General features: G+C 52.7%; 6 protein-coding genes across 6 annotated transcripts; 5 read left to right on the forward strand and 1 right to left on the reverse strand.

The window, feature by feature from the left end:
- Positions 1-810: 810 nt before the first annotated feature.
- On the forward strand, positions 811-3744 carry BO87DRAFT_394140 (beta-glucosidase; the record flags this gene model as incomplete). Its single annotated transcript, XM_025625102.1, has 7 exons — positions 811-867; positions 960-1102; positions 1151-1195; positions 1248-1300; positions 1352-2543; positions 2601-3459; positions 3511-3744. The coding sequence occupies 7 exons, from the start codon at positions 811-813 to the stop codon at positions 3742-3744; spliced, it is 2583 nt and encodes an 860-aa protein (XP_025483376.1).
- A 239-nt stretch (positions 3745-3983) lies between these two features.
- On the forward strand, positions 3984-5177 carry BO87DRAFT_413279 (putative inositol phospholipid biosynthesis protein Scs3). The gene is made up of 2 exons (XM_025626565.1): positions 3984-4955; positions 5017-5177. Exons 1-2 carry the CDS (start codon positions 4107-4109, stop codon positions 5116-5118), a joined length of 951 nt encoding a protein of 316 aa, XP_025483377.1. The 5' UTR covers positions 3984-4106; the 3' UTR covers positions 5119-5177.
- Positions 5178-5249: 72 nt separating this feature from the next.
- Positions 5250-6478, reverse strand: BO87DRAFT_448528 (uncharacterized protein; the record flags this gene model as incomplete). The annotated part of the gene is made up of 2 exons (XM_025628301.1): positions 5250-5560; positions 5632-6478. The coding sequence occupies 2 exons, from the start codon at positions 6476-6478 to the stop codon at positions 5250-5252; spliced, it is 1158 nt and encodes a 385-aa protein (XP_025483378.1).
- A 392-nt stretch (positions 6479-6870) lies between these two features.
- On the forward strand, positions 6871-8349 carry BO87DRAFT_327734 (putative erythromycin esterase). The gene has a single exon (XM_025620191.1). The coding sequence runs from the start codon at positions 6895-6897 to the stop codon at positions 8233-8235; it is 1341 nt and encodes a 446-aa protein (XP_025483379.1). The 5' UTR covers positions 6871-6894; the 3' UTR covers positions 8236-8349.
- Positions 8350-8448: 99 nt separating this feature from the next.
- Positions 8449-11202, forward strand: BO87DRAFT_373553 (uncharacterized protein). The gene is made up of 2 exons (XM_025622579.1): positions 8449-8569; positions 8654-11202. Exons 1-2 carry the CDS (start codon positions 8522-8524, stop codon positions 10949-10951), a joined length of 2346 nt encoding a protein of 781 aa, XP_025483380.1. The 5' UTR covers positions 8449-8521; the 3' UTR covers positions 10952-11202.
- Positions 11203-11522: 320 nt separating this feature from the next.
- On the forward strand, positions 11523-14478 carry BO87DRAFT_327740 (HET domain-containing protein). The gene is made up of 2 exons (XM_025620192.1): positions 11523-12399; positions 12462-14478. The coding sequence occupies exons 1-2, from the start codon at positions 11883-11885 to the stop codon at positions 14330-14332; spliced, it is 2388 nt and encodes a 795-aa protein (XP_025483381.1). The 5' UTR covers positions 11523-11882; the 3' UTR covers positions 14333-14478.
- Positions 14479-15566: the final 1088 nt, after the last annotated feature.

Genomic DNA, 15566 nt, shown 5'->3' on the forward strand with positions numbered 1-15566 from the left:
ATGCTGGTTTACCCACAGCTGCAGGGACTGGACGAGGTACTGTGTAACGTAATTACCGGGGCGACCCCTGGCCAAAAAGTAGTGAACTAAACTAAATCCCCTTACCCGAATGGCTTCTTCCCCCCCCAGCTTTTCGTATTTTCCCACTACCCAAGACCATCTCCAGCTTGGTCACTATTGCACTAAAAATGGTCAAAGGAAGCGGGGCTCCAGACTTGTTCCAGCGTCGACCACGGACGCCGTTCCCCATGTTGTGCTGGTCTATAGGCTAGGAATAATCCTTACCCCGGTCAACTCAACCTCACCTGACCCTCCGACCTCTTTTGCCAACCGATGTAGAGTTTGTACATGGCTCTGCCGGCCCGAATGCATCATCGCTCGAGCTCCTTCCAGCTTCCCCGACAGTGCCTTGCTTGCCTAATTTCCGACTCCTCCAGGGCCGGTCTACTGGCTTGTTCCACCCAGTCTCCCAATCGGGACATCCCACGTCGATCAGCATACCGGACCAAACATCCATCGCCCATGCTTAGCGTGTCTCTCTTTGACACTGCATGCGGGACTGTGAATTGCATGAGTGGGTAGCTTTGCGGAGACAGCTGCACTGGCATACATCATCGTTGGGTTCCTCAATTCGCGTGCCGTGGCGGACGGTCACTTTGTGGCGCTCAAACTATTTAATATGGCCCAGCTCCCCTTTCTCTCGCTGTTTTCGTTTCTGTCCTCCCTAAACCTCAAGTCTCTCCATTGGACAGGTGTTGCACGGTTGCTCACCTGGTTTGTTTTGCTCCCCCTTTGGGCGACCTTGCCATCATGAGGTTCACTTTGATCGAGGCGGTGGCTCTGACTGCCGTCTCGCTGGCCAGCGCTGTACGTGCCGTTACTTTGTCCTGTGAATTGCAATTGCGCTCAATTAGATTCACATGTTTGTTTCATCATCGCTGACAATGGTCTATTCATAGGATGAATTGGCCTACTCCCCACCGTATTACCCATCCCCTTGGGCCAATGGCCAGGGCGACTGGGCGCAGGCATACCAGCGCGCTGTTGATATTGTCTCGCAAATGACACTGGATGAGAAGGTCAATTTGACCACTGGAACTGGGTAGGGCTTACATGGCGCAATGTGTATGTTCCGGCTAACAACTTCTAGATGGGAATTGGAACTATGTGTTGGTCAGACTGGCGGTGTTCCCCGGTAGGTTTGAAAAGATTGTCGAGACGGGGCATTTATTGATTAACGGTGACAGATTGGGAGTTCCGGGAATGTGTTTACAGGATAGCCCTTTGGGCGTTCGCGACTGTAAGCCATCTGCTGTTGTTAGGCTTCGATGCTCTTACTGACACGGCGCAGCCGACTACAACTCTGCTTTCCCTGCCGGTATGAACGTGGCTGCAACCTGGGACAAGAATCTGGCATACCTTCGCGGCAAGGCTATGGGTCAGGAATTTAGTGACAAGGGTGCCGATATTCAATTGGGTCCAGCTGCCGGCCCTCTCGGTAGAAGTCCCGATGGTGGTCGTAACTGGGAGGGCTTCTCCCCCGACCCGGCCCTAAGTGGTGTGCTCTTTGCAGAGACCATCAAGGGTATCCAAGATGCTGGTGTGGTTGCGACGGCTAAGCACTACATTGCCTACGAGCAAGAGCATTTTCGTCAGGCGCCTGAAGCCCAAGGTTATGGATTTAACATTTCCGAGAGTGGAAGCGCGAACCTCGACGATAAGACTATGCACGAGCTGTACCTCTGGCCCTTCGCGGATGCCATCCGTGCAGGTGCTGGCGCTGTGATGTGCTCCTACAACCAGATCAACAACAGCTATGGCTGCCAGAACAGCTACACTCTGAACAAGCTGCTCAAGGCCGAGCTGGGCTTCCAGGGCTTTGTCATGAGTGACTGGGCTGCTCACCATGCTGGTGTGAGTGGTGCTTTGGCAGGATTGGATATGTCTATGCCAGGAGACGTCGACTACGACAGTGGTACGTCTTACTGGGGTACAAACTTGACCATTAGCGTGCTCAACGGAACGGTGCCCCAATGGCGTGTTGATGACATGGCTGTCCGCATCATGGCCGCCTACTACAAGGTCGGCCGTGACCGTCTGTGGACTCCTCCAAACTTCAGCTCATGGACTAGAGATGAATACGGCTACAAGTACTACTATGTGTCGGAGGGGCCGTACGAGAAGGTAAACCAGTACGTGAACGTGCAACGCAACCACAGCGAACTGATCCGCCGCATTGGAGCGGACAGCACGGTGCTCCTCAAGAACGACGGCGCTCTGCCCTTGACTGGCAAGGAGCGCCTGGTCGCGCTTATCGGAGAAGATGCGGGCTCCAACCCTTATGGTGCCAACGGCTGCAGTGACCGTGGATGCGACAATGGAACATTGGCGATGGGCTGGGGAAGTGGTACTGCCAACTTCCCATACCTGGTGACCCCCGAGCAGGCCATCTCAAACGAGGTGCTTAAGCACAAAAATGGTGTATTCACCGCCACCGATAACTGGGCTATCGATCAGATTGAGGCGCTTGCTAAGACCGCCAGGTAAGAAGATCCCCGATTCTTTTCCTTCTTGTGCAATGGATGCTGACAACATGCTAGTGTCTCTCTTGTCTTTGTCAACGCCGACTCTGGTGAGGGTTACATCAATGTGGACGGAAACCTGGGTGACCGCAGGAACCTGACCCTGTGGAGGAACGGCGATAATGTAATCAAGGCTGCTGCTAGCAACTGCAACAACACAATCGTTGTCATTCACTCTGTCGGACCAGTTTTGGTTAACGAGTGGTACGACAACCCCAATGTTACCGCTATCCTCTGGGGTGGTTTGCCCGGTCAGGAGTCTGGCAACTCTCTTGCCGACGTTCTCTATGGCCGTGTCAACCCCGGTGCCAAGTCGCCCTTTACCTGGGGCAGGACTCGTGAGGCCTACCAAGATTACTTGGTCACCGAGCCCAACAACGGCAACGGGGCCCCCCAGGAAGACTTCGTCGAGGGCGTCTTCATTGACTACCGCGGATTCGACAAGCGCAACGAGACCCCGATCTACGAGTTCGGCTATGGTCTGAGCTACACCACTTTCAACTACTCAAACCTTGAGGTGCAGGTTCTGAGCGCCCCTGCGTACGAGCCTGCTTCGGGTGAGACTGAGGCAGCGCCAACTTTTGGAGAGGTTGGAAATGCGTCGGACTACCTCTACCCCGACGGACTGCAGAGAATCACCAAGTTCATCTACCCCTGGCTCAACGGTACCGATCTCGAGGCATCTTCTGGGGATGCTAGCTACGGACAGGACTCCTCGGACTATCTTCCCGAGGGAGCCACCGATGGCTCTGCGCAACCGATCCTGCCTGCTGGTGGCGGTCCTGGCGGCAACCCTCGCCTGTACGACGAGCTCATCCGCGTGTCAGTGACCATCAAGAACACCGGCAAGGTTGCTGGTGATGAAGTTCCCCAACTGGTAAGTAAAAATGAGGTCCGAACGAGGTTGAACAAAGCTAATCAGTCGCAGTATGTTTCGCTTGGCGGTCCCAACGAGCCCAAGATCGTGCTGCGTCAATTCGAGCGCATCACGCTGCAGCCGTCGGAGGAGACGAAGTGGAGCACGACTCTGACGCGGCGTGACCTTGCAAACTGGAATGTTGAGAAGCAGGACTGGGAGATTACGTCGTATCCCAAGATGGTGTTTGTCGGAAGCTCCTCGCGGAAGCTGCCGCTCCGGGCGTCTCTGCCTACTGTTCACTAAATAGCTCTTAAATGGCATACCATGATGGCCATGGTATATGAATTAATGATTTATGCCAATAGCAAGACCACTGTAGATGCAGATGTAGAATGTGTATTGCGTAGTAGCGTGTAGATGATGATACAAGCGATCTGACACATGGTAGGAAGAGTGGCGCTAGTTGGGCCGGAAACCAAGCGACGTCATCCGCTGCCGACTTCGCCAGTCTTTCTTCTTTTCCTCTTCAGCCTTCTTCCTCCGCTTAATCCAGCGACCATTGCCAATTGCCTCTACAACAGCCGATTACTATAACACTCTACTCCTGTTCAATATATACACCACAATAACGACATATATACACCTGCCTGGACACACTAGCAACAATGCCCTCTCCCGACCCTCCAGCCCCAGCGATACGACCCTTCCAACCACCCATAACAGCGCTCCTCATCTACCCAGCGACCCTAATCGTGGGCTCACTCTTCTCCGTCCTCTCTCCCACCGCACAAGGCACGCGCGACGACGGCTCCAGCACCCTCCGCCCCCACGTTGAGCCCCTAGCCCCGTCCATCGCGTCAGACCTCAACCTCTCCTTTCCTCCGCCGCGCCCCGTCAACTACTTCGCCCGCAAAGACAACATCTTCAATCTATACTTCGTCAAAGTCGGCTGGCTCTGGACCACCGCCGCTCTCGCTTTCATCCTGCTCTCCCAGCCCGCCTACACCCTCGCCGCTAGCCACCGCGCCCGACGCACTGGCCAGGCCGTCCTCCGCTACGCCCTCGCCACGACAGTGTGGTATCTCACGACGCAATGGTTCTTCGGCCCGCCGATTATTGATCGCAGCTTTGTGCTGACGGGCGGGAAGTGTGAGCGGGCGGTGCCGTTGGCGGAGAACGAGCCCGCCGCGGCGGATGTCAAAACGCTGTTGACGGCTGCGGCGTGTAAACATGCGGGTGGGGCGTGGAGGGGTGGTCATGATGTTAGTGGACATGTGTTCTTGTTGGTGTTGGCGACGTCGTTGGTTGTGTTTGAGTTGGTAGGGGGGAGTCAGGGTTGGGGGAAGGGCGGTGTGAGTGTGAATGTGAATGGGAATGGGGAGGCGGAGAAGGAGGTGAGTGAGGAGGTGGATGTCGTGAGGGTTTGGTCTGGCAGGTTTGCTTGGGCGGTTGCTGGGTTAGGGTGGTGGATGTTGTTGATGACGGGTATTTGGTTCCATACGTGGTTTGAGAAGGTATGTTGCTGTCTGATTGGGGGTGAAGTGATGATGATGACGATGATGCTGATGATTGTAGTTGACGGGGCTGTTGATCGCCCTCGGCACGGTTTATACGATCTACATCTTGCCTCGACGGGTCTTGCCGTGGAGGAATGTGGTAGGCTTGCCGGGTGTTTGAGTATACATGATATGATTACGGCATGATAGATGGTGTAGAGTATAGTACACGATGAATACATTTCTTACCTTAATACACATTAAGCACCGGCGGTACAACAGGCTCATTGTCGAAGAAGCCCCGACAGAAAGCTACCAATTAGCCCAATCACTACCTTTCAAGAGAACCGGAATAAACTCACCTCCCGGAATCAACGCCGCCGCATACATCACCTGCGTAATGGGCCTCAAATCCTCAATATCATCCTCCTCCTCCTCGCCAGCCATATACGGGGCCCAGAAATCCACAATATGATCCGCATACACCTTCAAATCGACCGCAGTATCCTTCTCGGCCAGCTGCTCCGCAACACACTTGATACCCATCGCGGCGCCAAACTCCCTGAACGCCAACCGATACCGCGGATCACGCTGTAGATAGCGCTTAATCTCAAACAGATCATCTACAACATCGTCAGCCACCACCATCCACACCATGAATAGAATAAGAAAGAGAGAGAAGGAATGAACATACAAACCCTCTCGACCCCCTTCCCCAACAACTCCCCGGCCCACTCCTCCTCCTCCCCCTCAACAAGATGCGCCGTCCACAACCCCATCCCCAAATCCAACAAATCATCACTAACCCTCTGCCTCCCCTTCCGTCTCATCACCCTCCTATAATCCTCAATCTCCTCCTCCAACACCCCCTCCCCTCCACCGCCACAGGCCAACTCATAAGCCCTAACCACCCTAAAAACCACAAACCCATCAACAGGGTCCAAATTCCCCTCACTCCCAACCAGCACCCTCCTCAACTCCGTATCCAATTTCCACACCATCCGATCCAACCTCCTCCCATCCACCCCTCTGATGAAGAAATGCGGATGTATCGCCCTGCCCAACTCCACCGCCAGCTTATTCCACTTCCCCTCGCCGCTCGCCACGCTCATCCGGTTCAGCGCGAACATCCACAGCGTCAGGTAATGGTGGTATTGGCCGTCGCAGTCGTGGCCTGTTGCTGAGGGTTTGCCGATGCGGAGGCCGCCGGCGAGCGGGTGGGATGGGGATGCGCCGGGGAGGAGGGGGTGGGGAGGATCGCGCGTCCGGCCGAGGGTGTTGTGCACGGAGGTGATGAGTTGGGAGGCGAGCGTTAGGTAGTGGTTTTTGCTGGGGGGATTGGGGTGGATTCGGTGTAGGGTGAGGAAGTTTAGGACGCCGATGGCGTCCGTCCAGAGGTACCGGCCGAGGTGGCCCCCGGAGGAGGGGGGTGGGGTCCAGGTGCTGGGGGAGGGGGTGGTGGTTATGGAGGGGCCGTAGAGGGTGGTTTGGGCGCGGAGGAAGTGGGTGAGGGTTTGGGGGGTGGGGGTTGGTGGGGGCATGTTGGTGGTTGTGGTTGTGATGGGAGGTGTATAGATGGGGTGGTGGTGAGGGTGGTATAGTATAGGTGTGGGTGTTTATGTAGATAGGGACAAATGTATGGAGGTATAGTGGTATGGAAACGGGGAGACTGCTAGGAGCTGTTAGGGTCAAATCAGAGTTGGAGTTCTTACTGAAACTAGCATGAAATGAATTGATTTGTTCGGCAGAAGAGCTCAGTTATTGTACGTTTGATGTCTATGCAGTGAAGTCATCATGAGCGGGAGGTGATCTCATCTAACCCTAACCACATCTATTATACTGCAGTCTCGTACATCCCGGTACTCATCAACTACAACCATCATGGACTAACCACAGTATCATACATACCGTACTGGTATAATCTATGTTCAAATTCCTTTCCAAAAGAAAGAAGAATATGTCCCTTCAAAACCTCCTCGCCACCGCCGCCCGTCCCCTCCCCCCCATCCACGACCCCAACTTCGCCTCCCACTTCGACAGCTTCGCCAACTACCGCGTCGTCCTCCTCGGCGACGGCAGCCACGGCACCTCCGAGTTCTACGCCGCCCGCGCCGAGATCACAAAGCGTCTAATCGAGCACCATGGCTTCACAACCGTCGCCGTCGAAGCCGACTGGCCTGACGCTGAAGCCATCGACCGCTATGTGCGCCAACGCCCCGGCCCCCAAGCCCACCTCACAAATGACAAGGACGAACCCTTTCAGCGATTCCCAACTTGGATGTGGCGCAATCGCGAAATGCAAGACCTAGTCGAGTGGATGCGCGACCACAACGCCAATCTACCTGATCACCAGAAGGCTGGATTCTACGGCCTCGATCTGTACAGCATGGGGGCATCCATCCGCGCCGTCGTAGATTACCTCGACCGCCTGGACCCAGAGGCAGGAAAACTGGCGCGTCGTCGCTATGGCTGTTTGCAGCCGTGGGTGGATGATCCGACGGCATACGGACTCGCGGCGTTGCGCGGCTTGGCGGACTGCGAAAAGGGAGTCGTGGACATGCTGCGCGACCTGCTGCGAAAACGACTGCAGTATGCGGAAGAAGATCCGCATAATGGCGAAGAGTCGCATAGTAGTCAGCAGAACGCGTATTTAGTGCGTGACGCAGAGAGATACTACAAGGCTATGTATTATAGCTCTGCGTCGTCATGGACGCTGCGAGATACGCACATGGTGGATACGCTACGGCGCATCCTTCGTCACAAGCCCCCAGGCAGTAAGGCAGTGGTGTGGGCGCATAATTCGCATTGTGGGGATGCGCGATACACGAGCATGGGCAGTCGGCGCAATGAGGTGAATATCGGGCAACTATGTCGCGAGCAGTTCGGTCGGGATAAGGTTGCGCTGATCGGCTGTGGGACACATACCGGGACTGTGGCGGCTGCGCATGAGTGGGATGAAGATATGGAGATTATGAAGGTCAAGCCGTCGAGACCGGATAGTTGGGAGTGGTTGGCGCATCAGACGGGCATTGAGAGCTTCTTGTTGGATTTGAGGCCGACGAGAATGAGTCCGGAGTTGAGGAGCCTCATGGCTGCGGAGGATCAGCGGTTGGAGAGATTCATTGGCGTCATTTATCGGCCTGATACTGAGCGCATGTCGCATTACTCGCAGGCTGATCTGCAGAACCAGTTCGATGCGTATGTCTGGTTCGATAGTACCGAGGCGGTTAAGCCGTTGGAAAGGGTGCAGCCGCGGACGGCGATGGGTACGGAGGAGACGTATCCATTTGGGCTGTAGAGTAGACTGTAAGTAATGGTAGAATGGACTGTAAGGAGTAAAAGTAGATAGTGTTTCAAATTAATGATGATGGACGATATAGTTGATGTGATAACTAGCTCATGCACAACACAACACGCTTAGCTAAGCCCTGACGTCAGCTCACCGCCTGCGGGTGTTTGTTTATTCTTGAATCTCGCCTTCGCCCTGCATTCATTTAATCAATGATCCATCCCCCCACACAATCCAATTCTTCGACATCTCGATACCCAATTCCAACGTCACCCGATACACATTGACCACCACCATGGCGGTTCGACGGTCCGCCCGCCTGCGCAGCCGCCAGGCCACCGAGGTGAGCACACCACCCATCCCACTCAGCCTCCATTCCGATGGGCTGCTCGCGCCCTTGCATGACATTCACTGACTCGACCTTAAGGAGCCTGAGGCCCCTGCCGACCCCGTCGTCACTAACAACAACGCCCCCTGCGACACGAACAATCACAACAACTCCGAGAACACGTCCGAAATCGACACAACCATGGCTCGTCTCGGCAAACAGCCGGAAAGATTGCCTCCCGTCGTGGAGCACGAGGAGCCAGCTGATGCTGCTAAGGATGCCCCCGTGCAGCGGTCGCGGAAGAGGACCAAGACTGAGACCGCGTCTAAGAGAAAGTCCAAGGTTGAAGTTAAAGAGCCTGTTGCTGAGGTGACTCCGGCGATCGCTGAGTCTCAGTCCAAGACGGATGCGACTGAACCAGTTGTTGCTGAGACTGAAAAGGAGCCTACTCCCAAGGTTATGGCTGAGCCCGCTGCTGCTGAGACTGAAAAGAGACCTATTACCAAGGCTATACCTGAACCTGCTTTGAAGCTATCGACTCCTAAAAAATCTATCCCCACTCTCAAGGGCACGCCTGTCAACAGAAATACGCCAGTCCAGAAGAACACACCCGTCCACAGAAGCACGCCCGTCCACAAAAGCACACCCACCAGAACTCCCTCCAGCACCCTCGTGCGTCCGTCCCACCAAGAAATGCACCCCAGCAAGGTCCGCCAGAGCACCACCAAACAGGCAGACTCCGGTCTGATCCTGGGCTTCAAGCCCATCAAGAAGGATGCCGAAGGCAAGGTGATCAAGGACACCCTCGCCGACAACACCCCTACCAAAGCCAAGGCCTCACCCGCTCCTTACTACGGCACACCCGCGTTCGAGTTCAAGTTTTCCTGCGACTCGCAGCTCAGTGACGAGGCGAAGAAGCTCATGGAGACCGTGCGCGAGGATGCTGCTAAGATTAAAGCCCAGATGACCCTGGAACCCGACCAGAACCGCGCCGAGGCAGCGGACCGGAAGATCGTGCAGCCCAAGGGCAAGGCCAGCCGCTTCAGCGATGTGCACATGGCCGAATTCAAGAAGATGGACTCCATTGCTGGTCACGCGTCGGCTTTCCGTGCCACCCCGGGACGCTTCCAGCCAGTGGTCAAGTCACTCAAGAGAACCAACTCCAAGGCGCGTTTGGACGATTCGGACCGCAACTCGCCATCACCATCCAAGATTGCACGTCCATCACCTGCCCTTGCTGCCCCTGCTAGCAACAAACGCGTCAAGCACGACAAGGCCGATGATGCATCGACGCGTCGTCCCGCTGCAGCCAGCCCTCCCAAGCCTGTGCAACCCCGGCCCAGATCTACAGTGCGCAGCTCGTTGATGACCCCGACGCGGTCCTCTGCGGCGCGTGCTTCGTCCGTCACCGCAAAGCCGCCCCGCACCTCGATGATCCCGTCGCTCGTCCGGTCTCCAGCTGCGAAGCCGGCCGATGTGCCGCGCACGCCTCAGACAGAGTTCAACCCTCGGCTGAAGAGCAACTTGCCCACTTTGGGTAACCTGAAGTCGATCCTCCGCCGCCACCAGCCTTTGTTCTCTAAGGATCCTGCTAAGATTGCCGCGGGCACCCACGTGGCTGCTCCAGACTTTACCTCGAACCTGCTGTTCGGATCGCGAGGCACCACGGAGGAGCCTGCGCAGACGCCGTCGCCCAAGAAGCGCGTGGAGTTCACTCCTAGTGTGAAGGCCCGCCACGAGGAGGTTATGTTCTCGCCATCTCCATCGAAAGTTCCGGTTGCCAGTCCCTCGCGGACCATTTCCGATGTTGTCTATCCCACACTGCCGGTGTTGACTCCGGAGCAGAACAGGGTCAACGCCAAGTCTCCCGCCCAAGCGACAACCCCTACCATCCGCCATGTCCGCCCGTCAGATGTCCATGCCAACCCTCTGCCTGAGGTTGCAGGCGTGCCGCACGGAATCGGCCACAAGAAGAGGACCCGTGAGAGTGGTGAAGACACCAAGACTAATGATCTCCCTGAGGTCGCAGGTGTCCCTCATGGCATCGGCCAGAAGAAGAGAAACCGCGCTGCCCTCGAGGATGAGACCGACACTGAGAATGTGCCGCCTGTCGACACAACCGCGGACGCGCGCAGTGCTAAACGAATGAAAATGACCTCGCCCTCTCCGATCAAGGCGCCCATTTTGAGTGCCCGCAAGGCTGCGGCCCCTAGCCCAACCAAAGCCGCGACTCCCAGCCCCACCAAGCCTCGCTCGCACACTCCCCTCCGGTCGGTGACGACCAGCCGCATGAGCACTCCACGCATCAGCACCCCGGCCAGTGTGCGCGCACGCAACCGGGGCGTGTTGAGCGTCAGCCGCTTGAACATGCTGGCGCAGCCGAAGAACCGTGGCTAAATCGAATGAGACTAACATTGATTGCATTTCTGAGCGTTGGACGCATGGTACTTACTGCGACATTTCTTGTGATGCTTCTTTTCTTTGGCGGCTGCCGTGTATTTAGTGGTCTGGCTTGGTGTCTCCGGGACTTTGATTCTAGTGAAATTGTAGGCGCTGGGATGCATCCGGTATGCAAGGCGTTCATGATTTGATTGATTGGTGAATACAGAGATTGAGACTGTATCATATTACTTGTTAATGAGTTATCTCTCAACTACACGGATGAAGTAGATGGTATCAGTAGTTCAGCAGCTTTTTTTAGCCTTAGGTCATGGATTGTTATTCAAAAGGAAGGTTGTGATAACACTACATGCATATGAGGTACTTCGAAGCAACGCATAAGATACAGGCTGAGGCTGTACCAGTGCAAGGCACCGCTGATACTGACACGTTCCATGTCTATTGAGGTGGGGATACTATGCTAGAAGCAGCCTATCTGACAGTTGGATCAGGTGATACAGTGGATTACACCTTCCTCTATTCTTCCTCTCGTCTCCTCCATAAATCTCGGAGACTTGCACATCTTCACCTTCTTCAATATCTGCCACTTACGATGACCAGAAAGTCATCAAAATAGAATCAAGCACCTTCAGAGATCTTTCAGCTCATCCACGATGCTTACGTTTGAGTCGATGATCCATTCAGCACTAAGCACGCGAGTGCCACATCATGCGATATGATTAGTTCGATCAACCACCCAGGCGCCTAAAAGGTGGGGGTTCATGCATTGAGGCTGATCCCTGTCTTTCAGCTCTGCCAACTCAGCAGAGAGATCTCTTATTGAAATGGAGATAAACTCCACCCCAGCCTCCTCGCAACAGACTACAGGCTTGTCTGTCTGCCTCAACTTGTTGCATCTTCACTCTTGGAAGGGTTCTTCCTTCATAACATGGCTGCTTTTCTGCGTGCGCTATGCTGTCGAAAGAACACCACGGACAAAGATAAAACCACGAGCCAGCCTGTTGTGAATGAAAAGACTGGGACGTGTTCCTTGTGTTCGTGTCTTCGACGTTTTGATTATCGTGAGTCCAATCGGTATTTCAGTATTACAAGGTATAATTACAATCCAAGGGAATTTAATGCTATGCTAAAGGCTCGACATTCTCTTTTCCATGAGCAATGCCCAAGTTGCGACGATGTCCCCAAAGATTTGCTCTGCAGGTTTTGCAACCATCTTAGACCGCGGCACCTGTATCATTACATGACTCAAGGCATACAAGTTCTTGTGCTAAGCTTTGGGACCTTTCAAGAAATACGGCAGCGGTCTGGAAATTGTGTACTTTGCAGCATTGTTGTCCAAGAAGGGTACTTGAAAGGTTGCAACGCGATTTCAAATTGGATTATGAGCATTTCTTTTAGGCCTGAATACAAGGATATACACTTGGAGTTCAGCTTCTACAAGGCAGGTTTGTATCATACTCAGTCATTGGTTCAAGCGTAAGCTAATTATGATTTTAACATACTTTAGGCTTTGAAGCTAAATGCATTGGTGGGATTTTTGACATCACCAAACGGACAGTATGGCAGCAGCCGATGGTAGACTGGAGCACAGTCCGCATCTGGCTAGAAAATTGCCACAGAGAGCATGGGGGCTCATGCGACAATGGGCTCCTAAACTCACCGCCACACGAATTTCGACTTATTGACACGGAACGAGGATGCGTAGTAATGGCTCCTCCTTCCTGCAGATATGCTACTCTGAGCTACGTGTGGGGTAGCACAGCTGATGAAAACGCATTGGCAACAAAAAGTACCATCAAAATACTGGAGGAAGAGGGTTACCTGTTCAAAACCCCTATACCGGCGACCATTAAGGATAGTATCCGTGCATGCATCGAGTTGAAGATACGGTACCTCTGGATCGATAGACTGTGCATTGTGCAAGACGAAACTACCACCGTGAAAGCCTCACAGATCAATGCCATGGGCGACATATATAGCCATTCTTATCTCACCTTAGTGGATTTGGAAGGCGTCACTATGGATCATGGTCTTCCCGGGGTTTCGCAAGCAAGAGCAAGCCATACCATTCATAAGGCATGCGGACTGAGCATGAGAGCCATGGAAGATAGTTTCCCTACACTTGTCAAAAAATCGAAATGGGCATCCCGAGGCTGGACATTTCAGGAGGCAATGCTATCTACAAGGATGTTGTTCTTTACAGATGCAGGTGTATTTTTCGAGTGCTCCCAAGCTTCTCAGGAAGATAGATTTGCACTGTCGACGTCAAGGCAGTTACAGTTCCCACCGGTCACAACATACGACAATCTTGTGCACGAACTTTCATCTAGATCTTTTACTATCAATTCTGATGTCCTCAGGGCATTTTCTGGCATTATGCATTGGAAATATGGGACGGAGCATTACTTTGGCCTACCGTACTGTGAATTCGTGAGGGGTATGCTCTGGGATCTCTATAAAATGTCAGCCCATGAAACACCTGTGGCCAGGCGTACAGAAACAGGGGATATTTTTCCGACCTGGTCTTGGTCTTCTGTAATGGGGCCCGTTTACTTGCACATGATCGAAAGCACCCATACATCATTACTAGGTGTGTGGGGTACCCCATCTTCCAGGACTAACGAAACGGTGCACATCATTTGGCCTCATAATCGACAACTGTCGCGGGACAAGGAGGACGGCTGGGTTCGAGAACTTGGTATCGTATTGGCGTGGAAGGAAGGTTGCTTTCCAAGGCCATTACCGCCAATTCTGAATGTCAGCACCACCTGGCAAGAGTATCGGGCCCTTCTCAAATCCGGATGGGCATCATTTGATAAGCTTAACGAGGAGGCGCTTGGGTTAGCATATTTGCAGGGGGAGGAGGATATCGAAAATATATTTTCCTCGTCTTACATGGAACATGCAAATCAGCCGGGGGCATTGCTGGCGCATACCCAGTCCCTTGAAGCTCGAATGATCCAGTGGGAAGACAACAAGAACGAATTTTTTTTTGCAAGACGGTTTGTACAAGTAATATTGCACGGAATGCGTGATGACAGGGTAGACCTGTGGATACACTCTCACCCTGCCCATTGGCAATTTCTGGACCACGATTACAGCACGGATCATGATACTAAATTGAATGTGCTTGCTCTTTCAATGAGCCATCAGTACTACTTCCATTGCGGATATGATAATCGAGACAAACAGGGTCGATGGTATGATCCGGAGGGAAGCGTACTCTGCTCTTTCGATGGCAAAGGTCTCATATTTTTGGTCGATGTATTGATTGTCGAAACTCGAGATGGACTCAGTCGACGAGTGACTATAGGAAGGGTCGAGCTTCATGACTGGATTTCTGCGTCGCCTAAATTTCGGAACTTCATACTGGTATGAAATGTTTGGAGAGGTAGATTTTCATCAGGAGATAAGTACGCACTGAGGTGCTGTCTGAGTCCATATAATGGAATAATTACTGCTTTATATAGATCACATTGATTGCCAATCTTCTTTGCGAGCAGTTTGGCAGTTGATGAATTGACAACCAAGGATGATATCTATTACCTTCCTCCCTACAATTCCCATGACGTTACTAAGGTACGATGTCCTATAACCGTGGAGGTACTCACCTAAGTAAGTGTCTATCCAAGCCTATATTATCCCACCTAAGCCTAAACAAGAAAAATCATTTCTCTTCTCTGTATAACTTCAACAGCTGACTCATAACGAGCGGGAAATGAGCCCATCAATTCATGTTATACTGCGCTTAGTGAACAATCAGTCTTCATTTAACAATCAGAAAGACACAGACAAGATAATTCAAACGCATGTATGCGTAATGGGAATATCTCAATTTCACCGTTTCACAACTCTTCAAGCACACATGCATCTTGAATGCACAATAGTCATAACCTCATATGTAGGTATTAGCCATCGGGTAAAGCAGATTACATTGCAAAACTTGACTAAAATGAGTATAACTACTTCTACCTATTATGTATACACAACAATATACCACTACTATTCACCTCAAACCTAGCCCGCTTCCACAAATCTTATCATAGATAGACAATATCTACACCGCAATAGCGTGCATATAGAATACTAATGACCATTCGAAACGGCGTCTTCTGCTCTCTACTATCAATCATGAATTCTAACGTATGAGATTGAATGATACCTCATCCCAACCATACCCCCATTATCTCTACAAGCCCTCCCTAATGCCCACTTCCACATCCACATTATCAAATCCACCACACCTACCACAACCACCACTCCACTACCTGTGTAAAAATAACCAAGCACCAACAACCCACCCACCAGCCCACTCAAACAAAGAAACCAAACCTTAAACCAAATACAAACCTAAACCCAAAAACCATCGGCGTAAGAACTTACTCCCAACAACCATCCATCCACCTCACCTCACCTCCACATCCACACTACCAACCTACTCACCCACAAAAAAAGTCGGTGAACACCTAACCAACCCAACCCAAACCAACTCAACCCGCAATCCCAAAGAGGTAAAGTGTACCATAGCACAAGAAACAAGAACGGGAACCAAGTGGACACACACTCTCTCCCTCTCTCTGAATCAATGATTATCATTCATGGAGAAATGAGG

This window comes from Aspergillus neoniger (genome assembly GCF_003184625.1).
Source record: "Aspergillus neoniger CBS 115656 unplaced genomic scaffold BO87scaffold_5, whole genome shotgun sequence".
Classification (NCBI taxonomy): domain Eukaryota; kingdom Fungi; phylum Ascomycota; class Eurotiomycetes; order Eurotiales; family Aspergillaceae; genus Aspergillus; species Aspergillus neoniger.